Below are 25027 nucleotides of genomic sequence, written 5' to 3' on the forward strand. Positions count from 1 at the left end.
TCAAACAGCCTCCAGAACCGCAGAAAACCCGCATTTTGCATTAAAAAGCTCTTCACAGAAACAGTCACATTTCAGAAAGAAACTCCTCGAATAGAGCAGAAAGGTTTTTGTAACTTCAAAGATGGGTTTTCAGATGTGTCTATATACTAGTATATTGCCAAAGTGCAATGGGCAGAGATGGATGGATTGATCTGAATTTCGATAGTGTCGATCAGTGGTGTAGTGGTTCCTTGAGAAGTGGGTATACTCTAAAATTTTCGCCCTTGTTTTAAACAACAAAAAATAGCCCAAAAAAACATTGTTTCATAAAAAGTGACATTTAAGACTACTCTGTTTGGTTCACCCCAAAAATCCATCAGTATATCTGCTCATCGTCACATAATTTCTGCTCTTCGGTTTCAGGGAGGAAGAGTTATGAAATGACTAAACCGATACTGGCACATAGAGCTGGTGAGAGAATGGTTCATAGACTTATGTACATGTACCTTCATTATGTCTATGTTCAAGCTAAAGTTAACGCAGCTGATGACTAACTGCACCAGTATAACATCGGTAACCTTAGCTGAGCTGCTGGGCGACGTGGCTACATGTGTAGAGACATTAGTAGTCGTAAAAGCAGCATCACAGGGAGCTTAGAAGTGTAGAAGTGGCTATACTCTATGCCAGGGGTGTCATACTCCATTCCTAGAGGGCCGGTATCCGGCAGGTTTTTGTTGTTTCCTTCTACCAACACAGCTGATTCAAATCAAATGGATCCAGCAGCTTCTTGTCAACACATTTATGGGTTTCGGTCAGGTGTGTTGCAGCATGGAGACAACAAACACCTGCTGGATACCGGCCCTCAAGGACTGGAGTTTGACACCCCTGCTCAATGCTGACTGAAAAAGAAGTAGGTATACTCTGTGTACCCGCGTATACCCTGGACTACACCACTGGTGTCGATGCCAAGGCTGGTATCGTTTGATAGTACTGAGATAGGGTCCGTAGTTGTCTTTCTAATTAAGTTTTCCAGAACTATGACTTTGCACCTCAAAATTATAATTGTAGTTTTTCAAAATTCTGACTTTATTCTAGAGCCCCGACTCATTTTAAAACTCCAACTCAGCGTTGTAGAACTATGAGTCACATTCTAATATTCCGACTTGTTACTCTAGAATCCTGATTCCATATTCCACTTGGAGTCCACACATGACTAATGCCTCCTTTCCATCAGTACCAGCTTGTCTCAACTTAACTCGCCTCATCTTGCCTCAGCTGGGTCCGGTTTCTTTTCCATTACAGTTTAGTACCAGGTCTAAAATGGGCGGGGCTTGTGTGAAATTGCTGTGATGTCGGTGTTGTGCATGACAAGCTCTACAACAACACAGGACCTAGAAGCAATCTGCTACTTGGTCTGCAGCTTGCCGGTCGCTGACCATAAGTCGTGTCCATCTGTTGGAACCACTTCCAGTCACTCCAACCATTGTGGTCCTTGACCTGCTGATAGTCACTTCTGAGCCTTTTCAGCTTCTCTCAACACTGCTGGAAACTCCTGTTCTACCCGTAGCCATTACGTCTGAAAGCTCTTTATAGATTTTTTCATTTCGTGTCGCTCCATCTAGTTCCCTCTGCATCCTTTCCTCAGCAACCAGGCAAAGAAATGTCTCCGCCTCAGTGTTGGACCACGGAACAGACTTTGTTGCACCATTGCTTGTCACGTAACGTAAACAACTTTTTTTTCCAAGTTGGAGTCGCTCTTCCAGTGATGTCACTCCCTGACCCTGACCTCTGATTGGCCGTGCCCCTGACCAATAGCGGCATGCAGTCTGGCAGCGTCACACACAACCCGACTCAGCTCGCTTAGAACCTCAGCTGAGGAGTTACAGAAAAAGTACCGGTAAACGGTACAAAAGCCAAATGGAAAACCCTACAAACCCAGCCGAGGCAAGTTAAGCTGAGACAAGCTGATACTAATGGAAAAGGGTTATTACATTTTGGACGTCTGACTCTATTCCAGAACTATCTGTGTATGTGTGTCTAGTATTCTGGAACTACTTTCTGGAAATCTGAATTGGTATTCCATATTTCACAGTTTACGTAGTGCTCTATGGAGTGTTTAGGCCATTTTCTAGGGGTGTCCGAATGTCCAGAGAGAAAAACGTAGTGTATTCAGAATTACCCACAATGCATCTTGAAAAGTGGTGAGCATCAATGGTCACTTGACGGGTCAATATAGACCACAATATATTGCGGGCAGGAGCTCAAAGCAGGTTAAGACAAAACTATAGATAATTCATTTTATATCTTTTTTGTTGAATAAATATGGAACAAAAAAAGAATAAAATACAATGTTGGAAAATAATTTTTTTCCACATGAATTTGGAACGACGTGTGGTGGTTGCCGTAGAGACAATCGGTAGTCACGTGATCTGCAACAAGGAGAAAATGGCCAGTTTCGTGTCAGAATTGTCAAGATGAGTACCCTGTGTGGTAAACGACGGGTTGGGGAATAGGCTGGACGTTCGGACACAGCATTCTGTAATTCGCTTTCAGTTTTCTGGAATTATGACCCAGCATTTCAGACACTAAACTGGCATTAACGGAAAATTCCCATTCAGTATTCAGTGACAATGACTTCTGCATCGTTGTTCTGGAATTGTAATCCAGTTTTCCAGAAATGTGACGTTGTATCTTAAAAATCTAATAGTAGTTTCTCCAATTCTGACTATAGAATTCCAACCCATTTCCTGGACTCCTGACTATAACTTTTATTTCAGATTATATTTATATCCTCATACGATGTTGCTACATCTTATTCTGGGATTAGTGTGATAGTAATTAGTGAATTTATCCACAACTAACTTTGGTGTGAATGGGCTTCCGTACGTATAACCGGACATAGCTGTGGAATGACTGCAGACATGTGGGGAATCTCACAGTTCCATGAGGATAAATGGTTCTAATTCCTTGTATGTTTAAGGTGAGTTGTTGACCGTTTAATGTGGGAGAAACGGGTCATTCCTGTCAAATCTTTTATCTTCTGAATGGTCTGTCCCTTATCAACCTCTAAATTCAGATTATGAAATGCAGACTGAGTAAAAAGAAATTATTTATCAAGGAATATTATGAAGGAATATTGTAACTGTGGCCCATGATCCATGAGTAATGTGATGAAAAACGAGCATCTATTACGGTAAAATTAGCCTGAAGAGAAAATCGTGTCATTAAAGTGCATCAGTAATAATTTACAGATAAATACGGACCATGTTTATCTGTCCATGCAACAGGTTTGGTACAGGTGGTAACTTTGATGGTCATGCTTGTTTTATTCGCCACAGTAATGTCGTCTTAACAATCAAGTAGATTAGTTCTGCTAAATCAGTGTTTCTGAGATTCATTTTAGTTTTGGCTTTTGTAGAGTTCCCTTTAATCAAGTCTTCTTCAGCATGTTGGATGTTTCTGGCGCCTCTGGCTCGTCGTACATGTACACGTTTCCTCTCTAGGTTGGTGAAGGTGAAATTGTATCTGAACTTGTGTTTCATGGCAACATGAAGATGGAAAATGACCAACGGAAAGGACCTGATGGTGTAACTGTGTTTGTCTTGGTTTACTTCAGCTCCCAAACTGAAACAAGTTTTCTCTTTATGTGTCTCAGAACATGGATGAGTCGGGTCCCCGTCATGGCGGCTCTGTGTTTGCGGGGCTGGTGGGAGCGTCACAGGTGCTGGGGCTGGTGTCGGTGGTGCTGACTGGTGTGTGGATGGGCCACTACAGAGGAGGTTTTGCCTGGGACGGCTCAGCCCAGGAGTTCAACCTGCATCCTCTGTGCATGGTGCTGGGCCTGATCTTCCTGCAGGGTGATGGTGAGTCCACACTGGTTCAGTAAGACAAAGTGAAATGAGGGGATATGGACTGGTGTGGGCAGGGCCGGATTAAAAGTGCATAGGCCCCTGGGCCCAGAGTGTTCTAGGGGCCCCCTTCCCCATCGCAACATTGTAAAAAATTGGGAATGATACACTGTGAAACAACATTTCTAACATCTCTCAGCCAATGGGACCAATAGTAATACACTATTGGTAGTGGTGTAACTATCTGGCTTTTATGTACATTTTGTTTCATGTCCAAACTGCTGGTGTTTGTTGTACGTGGGCCCCACATGGGCCCCAAGCGGGCGTGGGCTCCTGGGCTTGTGCCCATAATTCCCATTGGATAATCCAGCCTTGGGTATGGGGTATTTGGAAGGATTGATGACTTTATCTGGACATATACTGTGAAAATCTACAAGGAGTGCTTTGAAAACCAACAGAGATGATGTAATATTCAACATTTTTAAGTTGAATGTTCATACTGACATATTTTTAGGATAAAAAACTTGGATGTGATACGAGAATACTCAGTCATACATGAAGAACCACTGCAGCTACGTGGACTGGCCTCGGTTATATGTTGTTAAACCTCTTAATGGTGCAGTATTTTCTAGAACTCTTCCCTGATAGTATGGTCTCATGTCTTAATTCAGTTCAGTTCAGTTTTATCTGCATATGACCGGTTAGACAGACAATCAGTTCAGGCCACTTCATTGTAATCCAGTCTAAACAAATACACATTCGTCCAGTTTTAAACTGGACTTTATTTCAGATTTATGTTAACTGTGTTCGTTCAGTTAATCTGAAACAACCGCCGCTAAGCTTGTTTCCTCAACAAGATGAAGAAGGAAAGGTGATTATGTTTTTTCCATAAGCAATGCTTCAATATTGCAAAGTCAATATTGAAGCATTGCTTTGGAAAATTTGTCTGTTTTAATGTTTCACTTATCTAAATTTGACTTAATTAGCTCTACAACAGAATACAAAAGCATGAAAGTAATATTTATGGTAATATAAAGGTGATTCTTTGCCTCTTTGGCAAAACTCTTTGGGAAGGAGCCTCATTGCCAGATTTGGCTGAATACAGCCGAAGCCTTGCATTCATCCTGTCTGCTGGAACCTACTGCTTTTTAACATTTTTATTTAATTTTATTTACTTACTTACTTCTTACAGCTCCACCCTGACTGCCACGGACAAACTAAGCTGTAGCTCTGAGATGCTTCACTGTTTTTCACAGATCAGCTGACTACTTTGCATCTTTAGGTCACAGGATAGAAAACAACAACGGCATGTGGAAGTGTTTCTATGACAGAAGCCAGGCAGGACAGAGATCAGAAAAAGTGCTCCCACTCATGTCCCAGCCAAACTGCTTACATCACATCTGTTCTGGCTTTTTTTCACCAGCTTGACCTGATTCAGCATTTTTAATGTCTATATTTCTCTTATATCTGCTTTTTTCTGTGAGTTCCTTTACTTCATCAGAGATACTGAAGTTCCCACATATTTTTATCTTTTTTACCAGAGGAGTGGCTAAAACATAAACACATTTCCAGTAAGTCTTCCTCTTCTTTCTGTCACAGGACTGATATCTGTAATCCAGTCTGTTGTCATGGTTACGAGGAGTCCTTTTAGGAAACTGTTCTTTAAATTGAGTGAAACGGGGAGAAGGACATCGTAATAGGATGCTGCAGATTAGTGGTGGTGTGTGGCTGCGGTTATGATGGTAAACATGAGTCGTGGCCTCAAGCTGTTGCTGACCTGTTGCATTAAATTAACAATAAGCAGATGCCCATCAAAACCACCAACACCACCAGTAGCATCACCACCACCAGCCAATCGACAAGCACACCAGAGGTCCAACAGGAAAAAGCAGGAGGGATTTGCGTCAGTGTATGAGTGTGTATGTGTTTTCTGTCACATCCAGTGACGTGTTGACAGAATAATCCAACAGAGAATTGGACTTGGTGACATTAAAGGTGCAAGTCAGCAAACACTAGCATCTCTTCGTGGTATTTAGCCGAGTTTTCACTTCTTATGTCTTCAAACTTGACACTGAATCCAAGCACTGTCATGCAGGGCTGTGAAGAGCATACTCACCCCGATATCCCTTCCAAATTGCTTTTGTCATGTGACTTTTCATGCTCATGTTCCTCTGATGAACAAAGTTGTGGTTTAAAACAAAATGGCTAACGTTGTGCAAGAAAGATGTGAGGTTGTTTGACTGTTTTCAGTGTAGATGTGGGTTTAGTAACTAAATGCCCTAAAAAGTTTGGTTATGAGATGGAATTGAACCTCATCCATAAAATAGATTTAACCTTTGAATCAGTGAAATACCTATCAGTTCAGCATCCCAGTATCTGGAATGACAGCAGCCTTGCTTAGTATGTTTTTTGGTTTTTTTTATAGCATTGTTGCAATGAGTTTTATTCAAACTGCCTGGCGATGTCAGCTGCATCATAAAGATTGCTACGACATTCTGGCGAATAAAGCTAAAACATTAGCACAGGACAAGTGCTGTTGCTTAGCAACTGCAATCTTGACTACAGTGTTTATTGCCTATGGGCCACAAGTGGAAACCAATAGAAAAGGACCCTCTCCAAATGAAGTAAAGAGATTTAAGCAAGTGATCTCTGGAAATTGTGCCATAATTTTAGCTTCTTTTGATCCCTACAGAGATCTCCAGCTGTGTTTTCTTTACGAGCTTTAATAAAATCTTTGGTTCACTCCATTATTTATGATTTCATGAAGATCCCAGATGTAGTCTCCAACAAGATGTGGTTGTTTAACAGCCATAAACAACAAAAACAAAAGGGATTTTTCAGTAATTGTGAAAATGTTTGCCAAACACACTTTAGGATGAGCTTGCTAGGTTGACCGTCAAATCTTGTTAGCCACGGCTAATAAAATAGATCTCATGACATGTGAAAACAAGTAGTTAAAAAACTGTATAATGTTGATTTGTTACCTTCCCAAACAGTTTTTCAAAAGAATGTCTACTTTATTTTGGCTGTTTACATGATTTGAGGTCAGTTTTAAAACATTTAAAGTCACTTGGTTTTTACAGCACAGTGTAGAAAAGTTAGTAGCTAACATGCTATTTTCACAACTGACATGCTAACTTGTTAATCATAACGTTTAAAACAAAAATTTATCTTTAAGACAAAAACTATGGCGAAAGTACCTGATTTGAGTTAAGTGTACACAAGTCCTGTTAGCAAACAAGCTAATCAGCTAGCATGAAGAAGAGCTTTCTATTTCACTCCAGTATACATGGAAACTACAAGGCAGACTGTTTGTTTTTGCTGTAAATGATTGATAGATTAATGCAAATTAAATTTATTTTATACAGTTGTTAGTTTTCATATTTTATTTTACTGTTTCGCTGCATCAGACTGCCTTCAGATGTAGGCAAACTCAACAGAGACCAATACTCAGTAAGTCAGTCTATAAAAATGACCCAAAAGGTTGAAAGTATTTTGTGAGTATTTTGTGTAATAGACCTTCAAAATCTATATTTAAAAACTTTTATTTATAAACTGAAATATTTCCTTGAACACCGTGTAAAAAAACATGAATTAAATGTTATCTTTTTATAAATAATTGTATTGCTTTTTCAGTGAAAGGTCTTCTACTCAACATATTGGATGAAAGACAATGATAAAAGCAGGTCATTGAGGTTCTAAAATAACAAAAATGGGAGACTGTAATTTTTCATTTTATAATTATTGAGTTAATGGCTAGATGAATAACCGTGCCTAGATCATGAAATAATAATGGGTGATAGTAAGGATTGGAAGCTTTAGGACGTTAAATATCCAAACTTAACTGGAGTTTCTAAAGCCTCTGTGTTGCTCATATTCTTGATAAAAATTATGCATTTAGTTGACACTTCAGGAGCCAATTTGATGTCTGATGCATTAGTGCTGCCTGCAGACCCTGTGGATGTGTCTGTATCCTGAAATGAAGACCACACCAGTTATCTTCCTCATTGGTTTTGTGTCTGCAGCCCTGGGTACTTTTGCTAATGAGAGTAACAGCATTAACTCAACTGGTTCTGCACTAGATTGCATTAGAACGATAGAGGAAAAGGTCAGCTGGGCATTAGATGGAGACTGAGACTGGAGGCTAATGTGAAATGGAAACCCCTGGGGGGGCTTCCTCACACAGGCACAAACACATGTCCGTCCTAATGTAGTTACGCTTGACAGCACACCTTTAGTCTTTAGCTTCTTTTCAATGAATTTCAATACTTTTGATGAAAAGAAATCAAAGCTGCTTGAAAGAAAAAGAGGAAAGCTCCTGGCTCAGGTGGCCAAAAGAAAAGGTTGAAGATTAACAGTTATTGTGGTGTGAGAGAAGTAAAAAAAAAAGACACAGTTGATCCTGAACAGAGTTTTTTACATCCATTCTCTGCCTTATGTGCTGCTCTTTTCTCATTATGAGCCCAAAATACTCTCATGACTTAAATTTATATATTCATAAACATCCTTTTACCTTTCAGACCTTCAGCTCATTGGAATAAGCCTGTTACTGAACAAGCTCCTTTTTGACCAAGCAGCTCACCAACAGCAGGTTGTTCAGGGTTTTCTATGACGTTCTGAAGTTGAACTGTTCAGAACACTAGAAACTAAACAGATCACAGAACTAAAACCCACCTAAACCCACAGATCATGACATGGACACCATCAGGTCCAGTTCCACCCCCACAGAGTTACGACGAGGGAGGGGCACAGCTCGGCTAAATAAAACGTTTGTTTTTGACTGCTAGCAAAACATGGACGAATTTGTTAAAGTACAACACGACAACGATGAATCAATAACAGCGAATTCAACAAGCAAAACAAAAAGAGAAGAAAACATGACGAGACGTGCGTTGCCGTGGGCTACAACAACACATTGGTGGGTGGTGAAGAAACTCCATCGTGTGTGTCAGAATAATAACATCTGACAGAATAAAGCCGAAGAAGTTCCACCTCCTCTTGGGAACTCATCGTCCTCGGCATTGTTGATGACGAGCAGAAAGGTTTGGGAACCACTGGATGAAATAACAAGAAGCATTTAGTCCGTCCAGCGTGCTGGAATATTTAAACAAACCTAAAAGATACAATCAATCAATTAATCAATCAATGCAATCATCAGCATGAAATATTGATACTAACTCCTCACTAAATAGACTTGTAATCGAATGTCGTAATAAATGTCATTAAAACTGTGTTTGTCTCTTTCAGAAACTCAGTCTATACTTAATAGAAGTAACTAGTTACTAGGGAAAGTGACTATACATAATATGGTATATTTATGCTTCATTATATCAACGACCCCAGATCTGCTTCTGTTTGGCTTGTCGTCACATTTTGCTCTTCCTCAGCCAATCATCATCACTATGTAGCTGCTTCGCTCTGCGGACCCTCGTCAGATGAAGACCGCTACAGTGGGCTTAGTTCACACACCTCGCTTGCCTGTCAGTAACTGTAAATGAGGGGAAGTAGTTGGTTAGATTCCCGGTTCCTGACACAAACCCTGCTGTTAGTATCGTGGTTTACATGAATGTTGTTTTCTACCATCAGAAACAGTTTTTCCTTCTGCACGCCACTTATGATGTTCAGATTTCACTGCCTGAACCCTTTATCTCCTGAGAACTGATGATCCTCTGATGGCTGATGAAGTCTCCTCCTCTTCTTCAGCCATCCTGGTCTACAGAGTGTTTCGTAACGAGGCAAAAAGGAACGTGAAGCTGCTTCATGGCATCATCCACCTGCTGGCCCTCATCGTCAGCATCGTAGGTGAGAGAAGGGAAATGACCAGGCCCACGTCCCATACATGAAGACGGTTTAGGTCTAAAGGTGTGTGTGTGTGTGTGTCTGTGTGTGCGTGCGTGTGTGCATGTGCGTGTGCAGGTGTCGTGGCTGTGTTTGACTTCCACAGAGCTGCTAATATTCCGGACATGTACTCTCTGCACAGCTGGTGTGGCCTGGCCACCTTAATCCTGTTCTGCTTACAGGTAAACACAACGTGCAGATCTTATCTGCTGTGGATCACAACACTCAGCTTCTGCTCTGTTTCTCCCAGTGGGTGATGGGTTTGCTGTTCTTCCTGTTTCCCGTTGCGTCATCATGGTTGCGAGCCATGTACCTGCCCATCCATGTGTTCTGTGGCCTGACTCTGCTGGTCATGGCGATAGGGACGAGCCTGCTGGGCATCACGGAGAAACTTCTTTTCAGCATCTCGTGAGTCTGTCACTTATTTAGTTATTATTATTATTACTATTATTATTACTATTATTATTACTATTATTGGCGTTATTGTTATTATTAGGGACCAAGCCATATGAAGTATGGCAGGAACCTATTGTTGTTGAGATTATTATTATTGTTGTTGTTGCTGTTGTGTTTATTATTGTTATTATTATTATTATTATTATTATTATTATTATCATAATAATCATCATTGTTATTTTATTATTATAATTATTATTGTTGTTATTGTTATTATTATTATTACTATTATCGTTGTTATTATTGTTATTATTATTTATTATTGTTGGTATCAGTATCATTATTGACGACAACAATAATAATAATCAGAAAAGTCAGAAAGAGGAAGAAAGGAGAAAGAGTGGCCTGTCAGTAAGAACAGGAAACTGAGGCGACAATTCAAACTGGACAATAGAAGATGGAGAAACGTTGCTGGTCTGATGAGTCTCCAGTTCAGCTCCACATTCACATGGTAGGATCAGAATCTGCTGGAAACATCATGACAACATGGATCCATCCATTTTCCTGGTCCACTTTAGACCCATTAGTACCAACATGACCTGGTTTAACCATCACAGCCTACCTGAGTCCTGCTGCTGACCATGTCCATCCCCTTATGAGCACAGTGTAGCATCTTCTGATGGAAACTTCCAGCAGGATGATGCACCATGTCACAAAGCTCACATCCAGCTGCTAACAGGGTTTGGACACATGGTGTTCCTGAACTTAGACCTGACCAACGGTGGGAACTCCAGATCTTAGACTTCCCCCACCCTTCCACGATCTAAGCCAGATGAATCCTGGCACTGCCATCTTGGAAAATGGCCGTGCCATCGGGAAGAGGGAATAACCTGCTGACTCAGCATATTCTGGTAGCTGACTTCAGTCTTTTGGCACATAATGTTACTGAACCAAGACCTGAATCTAGACCTGAATGCCTGCAGACTTGACTTTACCCACAGGCTTGTACAGTAGACACTAGTCTTCACTTTTTACCCTGATGCTCCATCACTCTGGACCAGGGACTCATCACATGACGGTCTTCCAGCTCTAGAATCCAGTCCTCATGCGTTCCTGCAATCCGAAGCCATTTTCTCGGGTTTTTCCCCACAGATTAGTGTTTTTTTCCCATCTGGTCAGTCACATTGTTCACGTGGAAATGTTCTTACTTTCCCTCTGAAACACAGTCCTGAGTTCTACTGTTGTTTTTCTTCTATAAGTTGTCATTTTTCCCCAACAGCTGATAAAATGGCTGGTGACTGCATACCGTTTCTACCAGGCTTCCAATATCTAGTTTCTAAAGGATTTCCCCTCTCCTGGTTCTTAGGTCTACCTACTCCCACTTCGCCCCAGAGGGGGTGCTAGCCAACATCTTGGGGCTCTTGCTGGTGTTGTTTGGGGTGCTGCTGTCTTATTTGATCACCAGAGAGGAGTACAAACGTCCACCAAACCCGGAGGAAGAGTCTCTGTCCGTCCACTTCAAGACCCTGACGGAGGGGGGGTCGCCGACCACACCCTGAGCTCCTTCTGACGCCTCGCTACCTGTCAGGACACAGATCGATTCTGCTGCTTGTCTCTGTTGATGTGAAACCAGATTAAGTGTTTGCTTTGGTGAGGTGAGAAAGGCTGGACAGGATCTGCTGTCCCAGATTACCGACGGCGGCATCGGTCTGCTCCCCAAACGATTTATTTACGCTGTTTATAGAAACACAATGACCCGATCCTGGAGGTATTTCTAACTGGCAGATTTTCTTCTATCACACATCTCTCTGTGCAAACGACCTCCAGTGACCAACAAAAAGTTGCTTTTATGTGACCTGAGATGAATGAAAAACCTGTAAAAATATTTTAAGATGTGTGATCCGCTTGCTGTCGTCACTAAGTAGTCATTTTAGCAAAGCTTTGAAAAGAAATATCCGGTTTCTTCAGTTCAGACGAGTGAAATGGACGTAAAAACACTTCGGAGTGTGCCCAGTTGAGTTTCCTCTTCCTTTTTTTGGCAGCGATGAGATGCTTCTGTTAACCAGGCAGTAGCAGTGATTTAATGACCACTTTATAAACACTACTACTTGTTTACCTAAAGGTAAGAGGCATTCTGCTGAACTGCATGGTGGAACCAACGGAATGGCACTGGGATTGGCACTGGGATTGGCACGGGGATTGGCACTGGGATTGGGACTGGCACATGGATTAGGACTGGGATTAGGACTGGGATTGGGACTGGGATTGGCACATGGATTGGCACTGGGATTGGGACTGGGATTAGGACTGGGATTAGGACTGGGATTGGCACTGGGATGAGGACTGGGATTGGCACTGGGATTGGCACTGGGATGAGGACTGGGATTGGCACTGGGATTTGGACTGGGACTGGGATTGGCACGGGGGATTGGGACTGGGACTGGGTTGGCACTGGGATTGGCACAGGGATGAGGACTGGGATGGGGACTGGGACTGGGATTGGGACTGGGTTGGCACTTGGATTGGCACTGGGATTTGGACTGGGACTGGGATTGGCATGGGGGATTGGGACTGGGATTGGCACGGGGATTGGGATTGGGATTGGGATTAGGACTGGGATTGGCACGGGGATTGGGACTGGGATTAGGACTGGGATTGGGACTGGGATTGGCACGGGGATTGGGACTGGGATTGGGACTGGGATTGGCACGGGGATTGGGATTGGGGCTGGGATTGGGACTGGGATTGGCACGGGGATTGGGATTAGGACTGGGATTGGCACGGGGATTGGGACTGGGATTGGCACGGGGATTGGGACTGGGATTAGGACTGGGATTGGCACGGGGATTGGGATTGGGACTGGGATTGGCACGGGGATTGGGATTGGGACTGGGATTGGGACTGGGATTGGCACGGGGATTGGGACTGGGATTAGGACTGGGATTGGCACGGGGATTGGGATTGGGATTGGGACTGGGATTGGGACTGGGATTGGGACTGGGATTAGGACTGGGATTGGCACGGGGATTGGGACTGGGATTAGGACTGGGATTGGCACGGGGATTGGGATTGGGACTGGGATTAGGACTGGGATTGGCACTGGGATTGGGCCTTTATCTGCATACTTTGAAGTGTTGCCTCCATTCCCCTGAACTGGCATCAGGTCATCGTGATGTTGGGGAAGTTTTATTGGCTCGGTTGTTGCGACATTATTCCACTAAAATGCAGGAACTCGCCAACTAACGCTGGAAACAAGGAATGGCAGGTAGAAGAGGATATTTTGATCTGAATCCAAATGTGAAGAAAATAGATCGTGAGAGAGTTTGAGGAGGAAGAGGAGATCACTGTAGTGTTTAGTTTTCAGTGAGATCATCAACGTTCTGCTTTTCTTACAAACCATCTTCTGTTGCTGAACGGGTCGTCGTTTCCCCTGCAGATGGGATTCAGATCAGAAGCTTCTATGAGGAATTTCCATCTGTTTATTAGTGGCATAATTGAACATGTTGATCACCTAGAAAAATTCTGAGGAAATGATAAAAGCCTCTTGGTGCAACGCTTGTCTTAAAGTGCAAACCGATATAACGTTTGTTATGTTTGCAACACATCAGCAGCAGGAAAGACACCCGATGGTTAACTTTACAGTCAAACCTAAAAAAAACATAAATTTAAAGATCTAAACATGAAAAAAGTTGCATATAAAGTTTCCTGCATTATGTTCAGACTCTGACAATATGGTCTGATGGCTTTTCTTTGTTTGCTCTGAGATCATGCATTTTCTTTTTCAGCGCTGATCTGATGCTTTTTGGTTGTTAATTCTGGAAATCGAACGTTTTTGATGACTTTTCTTTCTTTACTTTACAATTAAGTCTTTTTTTCATTAGATCCATGACCTGATGTTTGTTCTTATTTGCTCTATGATCTATTTATTTTATTCACAGTAAACTGATGGCTTTTCTTTGCTTTATAATTCAAATTTTTTCATTTGCTATCTTTATGATCCCGTGTTTTCTCCCTCAGCTCTGTGACCTGATGTCTTTTCTTTGTTCACCTGTTAAATGATAATATAAATATCAATCCTGGAGGCGACTTGTGGAGTTTTGTGTACAGATTGTGATGTTTGATGCAGTAAACATGTAAAACTTGTTTTTTCAGTCAGAGTTCAGGATGCATTAGTGGCGCCTGACTTGCACTGCTGGATGTTATTTATCTTCATGTCTCCTTGATGTTCTTCACAGTGAAGCCCAGGTCTCTCTGGGACACGTTTAAATAAAGTATGTGTGAAACAGCTTCTCTTCTTTACTTTTCATTACATTCAAGCTAATATGAAACTAAATGGGACATTTAACAGGGATGTGGAGGGCAGCTAGCAGCAAAGCAACCACATCATCAGGTTAAACTCTACCTTTTATCCAACGGTGAGCCTGATACCAACGTCAGCTTTATTCTGCACTAAAAACTTGACCATGTCTACATGATTAGATATTTGTACCAACAGATGAGTGGACCTGATGAAAAGGCTGGTGAGAATCCTGGGTAATAGGTTGTAAAACCGTATCAAATATTTCCCAAGCAGCTGTTTGCTGCAGGATTCGCAGTAAAAGCAGACGGCAGGTCTGCAGATACAAAACTATACCAAGCAAATAATGGATATAAAACCTGATAAAAGCAACAATCAGGATCTTATCTACATGCTGTAGATAAACGTGGACACAGCTCGGCCTTTTAGAGCCGGACGTCTCCCAGAGGGACCTTGGAGAACAGATGGCGCCAAACAGGAACTAAATGGTCATTTTGGAGGCCACTGCTGGGATCTTTAATGTTTTACTGCTTTAGTTTCCCAAAATAATACTTTTAAACAACCAACAATATTCTTAGATTCAGAGCAACAGCTGCATCTTTATCCTGGTAGTGTTTGTTTTCAGTCAAACCTGGAAAGATTTTCATTTGTACCATCCGTTTTTATTCTTCACCTTTTTATTTATGCATCTTAGCAGATGTTTAAAGCACCTTTATTATGTTCCGACGTACTTAAACACACTGTGTGGAGGTTGCAGACGTGCTCTGTCATCATGGGTATGCAGTGTTCTTGCAGAGGCCTGTAAATGAGTCACATGGCCCAAAAGGACGATGATAACTCCACGTCACTGAGTCACATTTAAGTGTCGCTGCATATTGGACACATAAAGGACACAGAGACCAGCTTTTCCATGTCTTTCAGTCTTCTTTATTCCTCTTTTAAACATTAACACAGCAGTCTATTTTTCACGTGAGCTGATTCCAAACATTCATCTTATTTTAAACTTTTTAATAAAGACGTTCTTCTTATGGTGGCAATCACTGAGTTTTAAATATGAACTAATCTTACGGTGAAAAGGCTCACAGCGCCCCCCCCCCTTCAGGGAACGAGCAGGCTGAGATCCTACTTGTGCATCTGGGAGCAGGTTGTCATCAGGCTCGTCCAACATCCAGACGACAACCTGCCTCCACACAGCCTCACCTTTTTAATCTAGTCTTCATCACTGAACCAACTTTCTAATAAAGTGTGTTAGCATTCTTACTGGACAGATTACTGCAGATTTCATGCAGCTCCACCGTTAAAATCGTCACATCTTTTCATAGCTGGGAACTCCTGAGCAGTAAGACATGACTGTACGCTGAGAGAGGTCAGAGGTCACCATCAGCAGCAGGAACGCTCCAACCGAGATGCTCTTACACTGGAAATAAACCAAAAGAAGTAAGAAAACAAGGTTTGCATGTGTGGAAAATGTGTTAAATCAGCCGTTATTCTGGATATTAATACTTTCAGATGGAGCCAGGTGAGTATCTTTATAAAGATTAATCCAGAGGTGTCTGATTTCCAGCTGTTGGCGTCCAATTGGCTTTTTTTTTTTACTCCAATGAAAGCGCAACAACATACTTTTATTCCTTTTCTGCACATTTAAGTTAATCTGAAATAAAATAAACTGACTCAGCCCAGCAGAGCAGCCTTTTGTCCCAACAGCGCCACCATGTGTAAACAAGGAAAAACACTCCTCATCTCACGGACGTCTGGAGGACTTCTCAGTATTTCTGAGACAAAACTCACTGTAACGAGAAATCAGATCCTGACAGATGGAAATCTGTCGGGATTTGAATCCTGAATTTGATCATTTTCCCTCATTCTTAGTAATACAGATTTCTTTCACACAAGCCCCAAATATCACCTGTTTAAATGGTCCATCCTAATTAGGCAACCATTAAATGAGGGTTGGGGAACGTTGGTCCTCATGCTGACAGTCGATGTCTTCCTGTTCCAACACACCAGAAATGAATAAATCACTGTGCAGATCTTGATAAGCCAATTTTATTTGAATCAGGTGTGCTGGAGCACGGAAACATGGAAAACCTGCAGGATCCCGGCTCATGAGGACCAGGGTTCTCCATCCCTGCTTTAAATAATATTCCTTAAACAGTTACAGCAGGAGAAACCAGCGAGGAGCTCAGGAGGATCGTTTTTCTAACACGTGACCAGTTCTGTTAGCTGGAATCTGTGAAGTTGCATAAATTAGGATCGCTATGACAACGGGATATAAAAGGAGGAAAGTAAAACAAGAGGAATTCTGCTGCACGGTATAAATCCAAATAATAGTAATTAATCTTAAAAGGCATTTTTACAGGACGCACCGAAGCGACAGACACTCTCCACGTATGCAAACACAAACAGATGTTTCTTTTATCCCCAAATCAACATGAGGCGGCAAAAGTAAACAAAACAGAAGAGAAAACAATGTTTTTTTACAGTTAAATACACACATAACTTAAAAAAAACTACAGATAAATATGATCTTTTTTGTTTTATGCACAGGAATTCAGTGCTTATTGAATGACCATGTTGTCCTTGCTTCTAAAACAATGGCGTCACTGACCGGTCTCCGCCTGGCGCCGCTTGAAGAACTTCTTCCACATCGAGTCTTTGCGTCATTTATGCGTTTTATACACGACATGAGTCTTCATTAAAGGCGTCGGCAGCAGGCAAAGGTAACAGCGGTGCTTCATCTGGATCTGAGATGCCAGTAAATCAGAGATCGATGACAAAAAGTAGTTTGGGTTCTTCGTCCTTGTGCTTTTGGATCCGAAAGGCGGATTGAGAATCTTGTCCGATCCTCTCCTTCCCAACCATCGTTGTGTTGTATCTGAGAGGAACCGCCTTTAACGGATGCTTCAGAACGCGAGTTCAGCGTGTGCTTGTCGTTAGGATCGTTTCAGTGCAGAGTACTAATGATACATACGTACAACGAAGCGCGTAACTCCACAGTTCTGATTAATCTTGGACGACGCCGCTTGACGACGTCCCTCAAACAGCTTCTTGGTGTCTACACGTTGGACTCTACAAACGGTCTTTTTGGTTTGACCGGAGACGTGGGACCTGTCCTGTGGACAGCTGGCACTGCCCGGGCCACTTTCACGTCTATATAGGAGGGATTCTGGCAGGGACCGTCTCCATGCCGACCGCTGCCTGGAACCACGTCGTAGAAGTCTGGTTGGTTGTCGTGGAGATGGTAGCCGTTGTTGTTGCTGCGGTTGTAGTAGGCGATGGAGGAAGGCTGATGGGGAGGGAAGCCTCCGTGGTTGGCAGGGTGTTTGCTTGGCGAGGTGATGACCGTGTCCACTGAAGACACGGCCCAGGAGCGAGACGGGCTGAGGCATGTCGGTGGCGTGGACGGAGACTGTTGCTGGGACTGCTGGTGCACCCTTACAGTCTTGTCGGTTACGCCCATAAAAGGAGTGTTCCTGGAGGAGCGCCCCACCTCCCCAGGATAGGTCCCGCCTCCTGCCATGCACGCCTCAGACTGCGGCGAGGACGTAAGAAAAAGATCGTCGTGGTAACCGGTGATGCCTCCCACAGAATCTGAAGGCAGCTCCATGTGCTGGGCCGAGGCCGAGGTCCTGAAGCCCGGGCCGTGGATAGGCGACTGCCCGCTAGCGAGGCTCCCGCTGCTGGAGGAAAACCGGACGCTCACGCTCTGGGAGTGCATGAGAGGCCTCGGGGGCGGAGCAGCAGAGGAGGCGGGGTGTGCGCTAAGTGGGCGACGAGACCCACCCTGGGCGTGATACTGGTAATCGTGCGATGACTGCAGCCGATCAGGAGGCCCCATTGCTGCCTCGGTAACCTCCATTGGGTAGTAAGCGGCTTTGGACTGGTTCCGGCTGAACTGTCGGGACTGGCCAAACCGGTTCAACCCCCCCCTCTCCGCCCCCGACCCTCTTCCGTAGGCAGATCCGCCTCTTGTCTGGCCAGCGGGGTCATCATCTAATGCATATGGAGCTCCTGAGCTCAGACCGGACTGTACCTGGGGGTTCGGCCTCACATCCAGGGGGTTTGGGCCAAAACCTTCCCCCAGTTCTGCCAGTTCTTGGGGCAGATGGGCAAACTGGGAATAGCCAGAGCTTCCCAAAACCATGCTAGAATGGACAGATGCAGTCGGCTGACTGCTTCTGACAACCTGTCCGATGGCTTGTTGGAGCCACTGAGCTTGGCCGGGGTTCTGCTTCTGGAGGGACCTCTGGTTGGACACCGGCTGGTTCTGGTGCAGCCCTTGGTTCTGATCCGAGTGGTGGAGGGCTGAGACGTGTTGCACACCTTCAAACATCTGGCCGGCTCGCTGGTGATGCTTTATAGGGGAGGACGGAGGGCTGAAATGGGGATAGGTGGGGGAGGTGGGTGGAGGTGCAGCCTGACTGGAGGAGGAGAGGGATGTCGAGTGGGTGGGACTGTGGAGGTGATGATGGATGTGAGTGGGGGAGAGGGAGGAGGGTGATGGCACCCCAGAGTGACAGCCGTGTGGAGGCTGAAGAGAAGAAGAGTCTTCCTCCCTGTAGATTCCCTCCTCCTCCCTCTCACCTTCCTCCTCCTCCTCCTCCTCCTCCTCGGTCAGCCCCTCCCTGTCCTGCACCTGCAGGCAGCCTGAATCCCTGCACCTGGCCTCGTTGATCGACACAGACACCTTCTGTTGATAAACATGATGGGAGTCTTGTTGTTGGGCGGCTTGGCGACACTCTTCTTTGACCCGAGACAGCAGCCGCTGGATTTCCCGGTTGGACGGGCACAGGCGGCTGGCCTCAATCAGGTCCTCCAGAGCGGCATGGAACTGTCTGAGAGGACAAAAGAAAACAGCTTTCAGAGGATCAAATGAACACAAAAACCTGGTTGACAGATCAGATCTGATCCGGCTGCAACGGTAAGCCGTCTTTTCCAAACCCACAAATGAAAAGTAGAAATGAAGATCTCTTCGCTGTGGTCCAACACTCGGCAAAGAAGTGAACAAATCCTGCCATCTGCTGGCTTGTTGGGGGAAAACATCAGCGTTTGCTTTGACACGCCCTGACAGATCCTCTGAAACACGACTTTTAGTTGTTCCAGAGACTTGATTTAAGGTTTTAAACTCTTTGCCCGAGGAAATCCAATCAGCAGAGTCGGTCTTTTAAAGACAGACTTTAAAACAGACTTTAATCTGAGAGCCTCTTATGATTTTATTTGACGCCCTTCGTTTTATTTCGTTTGTGAGGATTTTTGTACGTCTGTCATCGTTTTAAATGGCTGTACTTGATTTTCATGCTTCAGCATGAAATACTTTTTATTTATTTATATATTTTTATTTATTTAATTTATCTCACACATGACGCCGCACAACAAACTTGAAAAAAAACCAAACACACCTTATTGCAGAAACATGATAGAAAAGGCGAAGGAAAATGTAAAAACTTTTTATTAAAAAAAAAACCAAAAAAAACCCCACAACAAATACACATGGAAACGGTCATTCAGCCAATTATTTGACAATCAATCCCAATACTTTGAGAAAAAAAAACAAACAAAACAGCTAAACAACTTTGTAGCAGTTGTTTATAAAGTGCTGTACAAATAAACTTAATATATTACTATTATTTTATTAGAAGAGCACTTAGAAATAACTACACCTTCTGTCTCGTTATATATTAGATCTATATCTAACAGCTTGACACACAATGATCAGATTGAAAATCCATCCGTCCATCATTTATTCCAGTGCAGGGTTGAAGGGCTGGAGGCTAGCGAACACCCTGGATAGGTGGTGGTCCGTCACAGGTTTTAATTCATGAAAGACTTCTTTAAAAAAACGTGTTACTCAGAGTCGCAGCTTCCAGGTTTTAATATGAATAACTGTGACAATAAGAAAAGCAGCGAACTTCCACACCACTGAAGTAATTTATTTACTTTCTGTCTAGCTCCATTTTTTAGGTTAGGAAGTTTAGTGGCTAGAAAGGTGGGCTTAGATCCAGAGGACCAAGGACCGAGTCCTTGGACGAGCTACAAAGGTGGGCGACTGTGGGTCGCTGAGCGAGGCCCTTAACGTCCAGCTGTGAGAACCTGGTCTGACAGCCCACTGGGCTTTCAGGCAGTTTAGGAAGTATAATAACATAAAAAATAAAAACAAAATTAAGGAATAAGGCTGGACTCCTATTTACAGCTACAGACGTTATGACCAGTGGTGTGGTGGTCCCTCAAGACGTCGGAATACGCTCAGTTTTTTACCCTTCAAAAAAAAAAAAAAAAAAAAAAAAAAATCAGTATATTTGCTGATTGTCACATAATTTCTGCTCTTCGGTTTCAGGGCGGAAGAGTTATGAAATGAGGAAACAAATACTGGCACTCAGACTAGTAAGTGCGTTTCCATTACACCTAGAATTGCGCAAAAACTAAATATCGCAATAAAAAGCCGCGAATGGAAACATTTTGAAAAGTGTCAAATTTTGTTAAAAAGTCTTTCGCTCTCATGAGGTGGTTTCTTAGATGTTTAGATAAAGAAGCATATCGTAAAAGTGTAATGGAAACACTTATCACATTTACTTGTCCCTAGACGTTACGTGAGGTGTCATGACCAGTTAAATTCCCGCAAAGATGGCGCGGTGTGGAACAAAAACCAGCAAATTTCAGAGTTTTAGAAAAGAAAATGTGAGAAAAGCTTGGGAAAGCCGTAGCAAAATCTCCACAGCACATAGAAAACCCCAAAATAACTAAGTGGCTGCCTTCCATAAGTCGCAATTTCCGTAATACCTCGTTCCTCTCATGAGATTTCATGAGACTTGAGACTAATGTGCAAAACACAGTTTAATGGAAACACCTGCTTACCTGCGGCTCCGCTTGGCTCGGGCTCGGGCATAAAACGCTTCGTAGGATTTGGATTTCAGCTCCAGAGCCTTGGTGGCGAACTCCTCAGCGAGACTGAAGTCCTGCAGGAGGAAAGGAGGTCATGATGGTCGGATGCAAGAAAAACTTTATCATGCGTGCAGGACGGAAACACTGACGTTCATCTTGCGGCGGCAGCGGGACAAGTTGAGCAGCACACACACTCTCATCTGTTTGAAGGTCTTCAGCTCGTCTCCTGGAAACTTCTGGAGCGCCGACTGATAGGAGTGAGCAGCTTCCCTCACCTTCCCTTGCTGGAAACACACAGAAAACACACAGTTAGCTGCATCAGATAGCTGGGATCTCGTCTGACTGAGCTGGTGTGCGTTACCTTGTAAAGTTTGTCTCCTTCTTGGATCATTTTGCTCAGCAGAACCATTAAAATGTCAGGTTTCGAAGTGGCCATGGCCCAGGTAGCAGGACCTAAACACACACACACACCAACACAAGTTAAACTACTCGTCTCTTTGTGTTTCTGATGAAGGTTTTCATCATAAACTTTAACTGAATTTGCTGACATTAGCTGGAAAAGAAGGACTGAGACATTCGCTCCGTACACTCCAGACGATTTACATTTTTGGTTAAATTGATATTTAGACTTTTAAATGTTTTTTTTTAAAGTGTTTAAATCATGGTTGTTGCGAGTGACTGGATTTATTGTGTGATTTTTGAATCACCTGTCTGTAAATCAAGTTTCCCATTGAGGACAATAAATAGATTGAATTAAAAATCACTCCTCAGAACACACTTTTATCTGAAAGCATGTCCAGATTTGACATGATTTTATGTCTGTTGTAGTTTTACTGAACCGTCTGAAGCTCTGCTGCGTTTGCTAACTGTGTGTTTGGACAGCTGGACAAGTTAACCCTTTAAAACCCTTGTTTTATGGATTAAAAACTTGTAGATCAGCTGTTTTACTGGATGACTTCTGCTGGATCTTTGCTGATGTAACTTGTTGTTGCAGCATCATCTGCTGAACAGTATGGACTGAAAGATAAAATGCACTGAAGGCTGGCCTGATACGACTTTACAGAATGATTGTAGCAGAGAAACGTAAACATCAGTCGCACCTCACTGACCACTGGTGTGTAGTGTGGGTACGTGAGAAGAGAGACTAAAATACATATTTGTAACATCCTGCCTCCAGGACGTCTGGTACCAACAAGTCCACAAATTTCATTTAATTAATGCAGAAGACACTTAAAGACAAATGAACCCCGCTGATGCTTCTTTCTGTCCAAACCGTAGACTGCAAATAAAAAGATGGACAAGTAACGTCACTGGCATTTATGTTGTACACGTCTTTATTCCTGCTGTAAACGTCTTTATTCCTGCTGCAAACGTCTTTATTCCTGCTGTAAACATGATTATTCCTGCTGTAAACATGATTATTCCTGCTGCAAACGTCTTTATTCCTGCTGTAAACGTCTTTATTCCTGCTGCAAACGTCTTTATTCCTGCTGTAAACGTCTATTCCTGCTGTAAACGTCTTTATTCCTGCTGTAAACGTCTTTATTCCTGCTGTAAACGTCTTTATTCCTGCTGTAAACATGATTATTCCTGCTGCAAACGTCTTTATTCCTGCTGCAAACGTCTTTATTCCTGCTGCAAACGTCTTTATTCCTGCTGCAAACATGTTTATTCCTGCTGTAAACATGTTTATTCCTGCTGTAAACATGATTATTCCTGCTGTAAACATGATTATTCCTGCTGCAAACGTCTTTATTCCTGCTGCAAACGTCTTTATTCCTGCTGTAAACGTCTTTATTCCTGCTGTAAACATGTTTATTCCTGCTGTAAACATGTTTATTCCTGCTGTAAACATGTTTATTCCTGCTGTAAACATGTTTATTCCTGCTGTAAACATGATTATTCCTGCTGCAAACGTCTTTATTCCTGCTGCAAACGTCTTTATTCCTGCTGTAAACGTCTTTATTCCTGCTGCAAACGTCTTTATTCCTGCTGTAAACATGTTTATTCCTGCTGTAAACATGTTTATTCCTGCTGTAAACATGATTATTCCTGCTGCAAACGTCTTTATTCCTGCTGTAAACATGTTTATTCCTGCTGTAAACGTCTTTATTCCTGCTGTAAACGTCTTTATTCCTGCTGTAAACGTCTTTATTCCTGCTGCAAACGTCTTTATTCCTGCTGTAAACATGTTTATTCCTGCTGTAAACGTCTTTATTCCTGCTGCAAACGTCTTTATTCCTGCTGTAAACGTCTTTATTCCTGCTGCAAACGTCTTTATTCCTGCTGTAAACATGTTTATTCCTGCTGTAAACGTCTTTATTCCTGCTGTAAACGTCTTTATTCCTGCTGTAAACGTCTTTATTCCTGCTGTAAACATGTTTATTCCTGCTGTAAACGTCTTTATTCCTGCTGTAAACGTCTTTATTCCTGCTGGGAAGTTGGTCTTTTTAACATGGTGGCCCTGCGATGGACTGGCGAGCTGTCCAGGGTGTACCCTGCCTGTCGCCCAAAGCCGGCTGGGATAGGCTCCAGCTTCCCCGCGACCCTGAGTTGGACTAAGCGGTTCAGAAAATGAATGAATGAGTCTATGGGGATTTGCTGTTTTGCAGCCCCTAGTGGATGAAGGGGGGACTGCAGGTTTTGGTTTAACTTTTAACCCCTGGAAGTTGCTGCTTGGTTCACACGGAGACAGAAGCTCCATGGAAACTCCTTCCTGACTTTCTGCCTTGGTTTCACAGGATCACTACAGACGACGTAAAGATTAAAATTTCTTCATTTTCCAGTTTTTTTTCTGGTTTTAAAAGTAGCTAAAAGGAAACATGATGGCAAAGCTGCAGACTGGCAGGTTTTAGTCCTCCTGCTGCATGAACACGTTACGGCAGGTGTAGGAACACGTCTGGGACCGAAACATCAACAAGTTATTAGAAACGTTGTGTTTCTGCATCATAACGACTCTTTGCTTCTCCTGTAAGTTTAATGCAGTGAAGCCGTTTCTTTCCAGCGTGTTTTAGACGTGTTTTTCACATGATTTACCAGGAAAGCCTGAAAGTGGAAACAGTAGCCGAGTTCCCCTCAGACAACACGACAATATGTGCACATTTAATGTGTTCATTACAGAAAATCATCCAAATAATTAAGATTTAAAAAGGTTTCATGGGTTTGTAAAGACTTTGTTTAAAAAGCTCCACCGCCTCCATGATGCTGAACGGGAGGAGAAACTGGATGCTGGACGTCATGTTCCCGACGCACAGCGAAGTCTCATAAATAAAGCTGGTTTCCATGGAAACATCAGTTTTTACCTATTTTGGCTCCTTTTTTAAGCAGGGCGATGACAGCGGAAGTGTTCCTGCAGCCGACCGCCCGGTCCAGAGGACGCATCCCGCTGCAGTCCACGTGCTCCACCGACGCACCGTGATCCACCAGGTACTGCACCTGCACAGAGGAACGGTAGGAGTCGTTACAGCGGCGGCGGGACGCTTCCTGATGAAGCAGGAAGGGATGTTTTCTCTTCTTATCAGAGGGTCTGATGGATGTTGGAGGCAGACGTGACCAAAGAGATTGATCTTAACAAGTCTTTAGACTTGTTTAAAGTCTCTCAGGTTTTCTGCATGAAATGATAAATATAAACATTTTTCTAATCAACGCTGATGTAATGATGCTGATTTTCTGGAACAGATGATTTACAGCGGACTAAAATACAGAAACGGGCTAAACGATGCGCTAAAGCAGAGATGCACAACTTATTCTATTTATTTTTCACCTTTTTATTTTATTTTCAGCAACATAA

General features: G+C 43.0%; 2 protein-coding genes across 2 annotated transcripts in view; one reads left to right on the forward strand and one right to left on the reverse strand.

Moving 5' to 3' along the window:
• Positions 1-3637: 3637 nt before the first annotated feature.
• On the forward strand, positions 3638-11620 carry cyb561 (cytochrome b561; the record flags this gene model as incomplete). Its single annotated transcript, XM_079252601.1, has 5 exons — positions 3638-3842; positions 9531-9629; positions 9744-9847; positions 9916-10073; positions 11428-11620. 5 exons carry the CDS (start codon positions 3638-3640, stop codon positions 11618-11620), a joined length of 759 nt encoding a protein of 252 aa, XP_079108727.1.
• Positions 11621-17413: 5793 nt separating this feature from the next.
• The window catches only part of tanc2a (tetratricopeptide repeat, ankyrin repeat and coiled-coil containing 2a), a gene marked incomplete at its 3' end in the record, with an annotated part of 73517 nt that continues 65903 nt past the window's right edge, over positions 17414-25027 (reverse strand). Inside the window, exons 25-29 of the mRNA XM_079252587.1 lie at positions 24540-24672; positions 21599-21690; positions 21387-21521; positions 21211-21311; positions 17414-19193 (exon numbers count right to left, since the gene is read on the reverse strand). Of these exons, the coding sequence (XP_079108713.1) occupies positions 17414-19193; positions 21211-21311; positions 21387-21521; positions 21599-21690; positions 24540-24672 (2241 nt within the window). The remainder of the gene's footprint in view (positions 19194-21210; positions 21312-21386; positions 21522-21598; positions 21691-24539; positions 24673-25027) is intronic.

Source organism: Telmatherina bonti (assembly GCF_933228915.1).
Source record: "Telmatherina bonti genome assembly, chromosome: 14".
NCBI lineage: Eukaryota > Metazoa > Chordata > Actinopteri > Atheriniformes > Telmatherinidae > Telmatherina > Telmatherina bonti.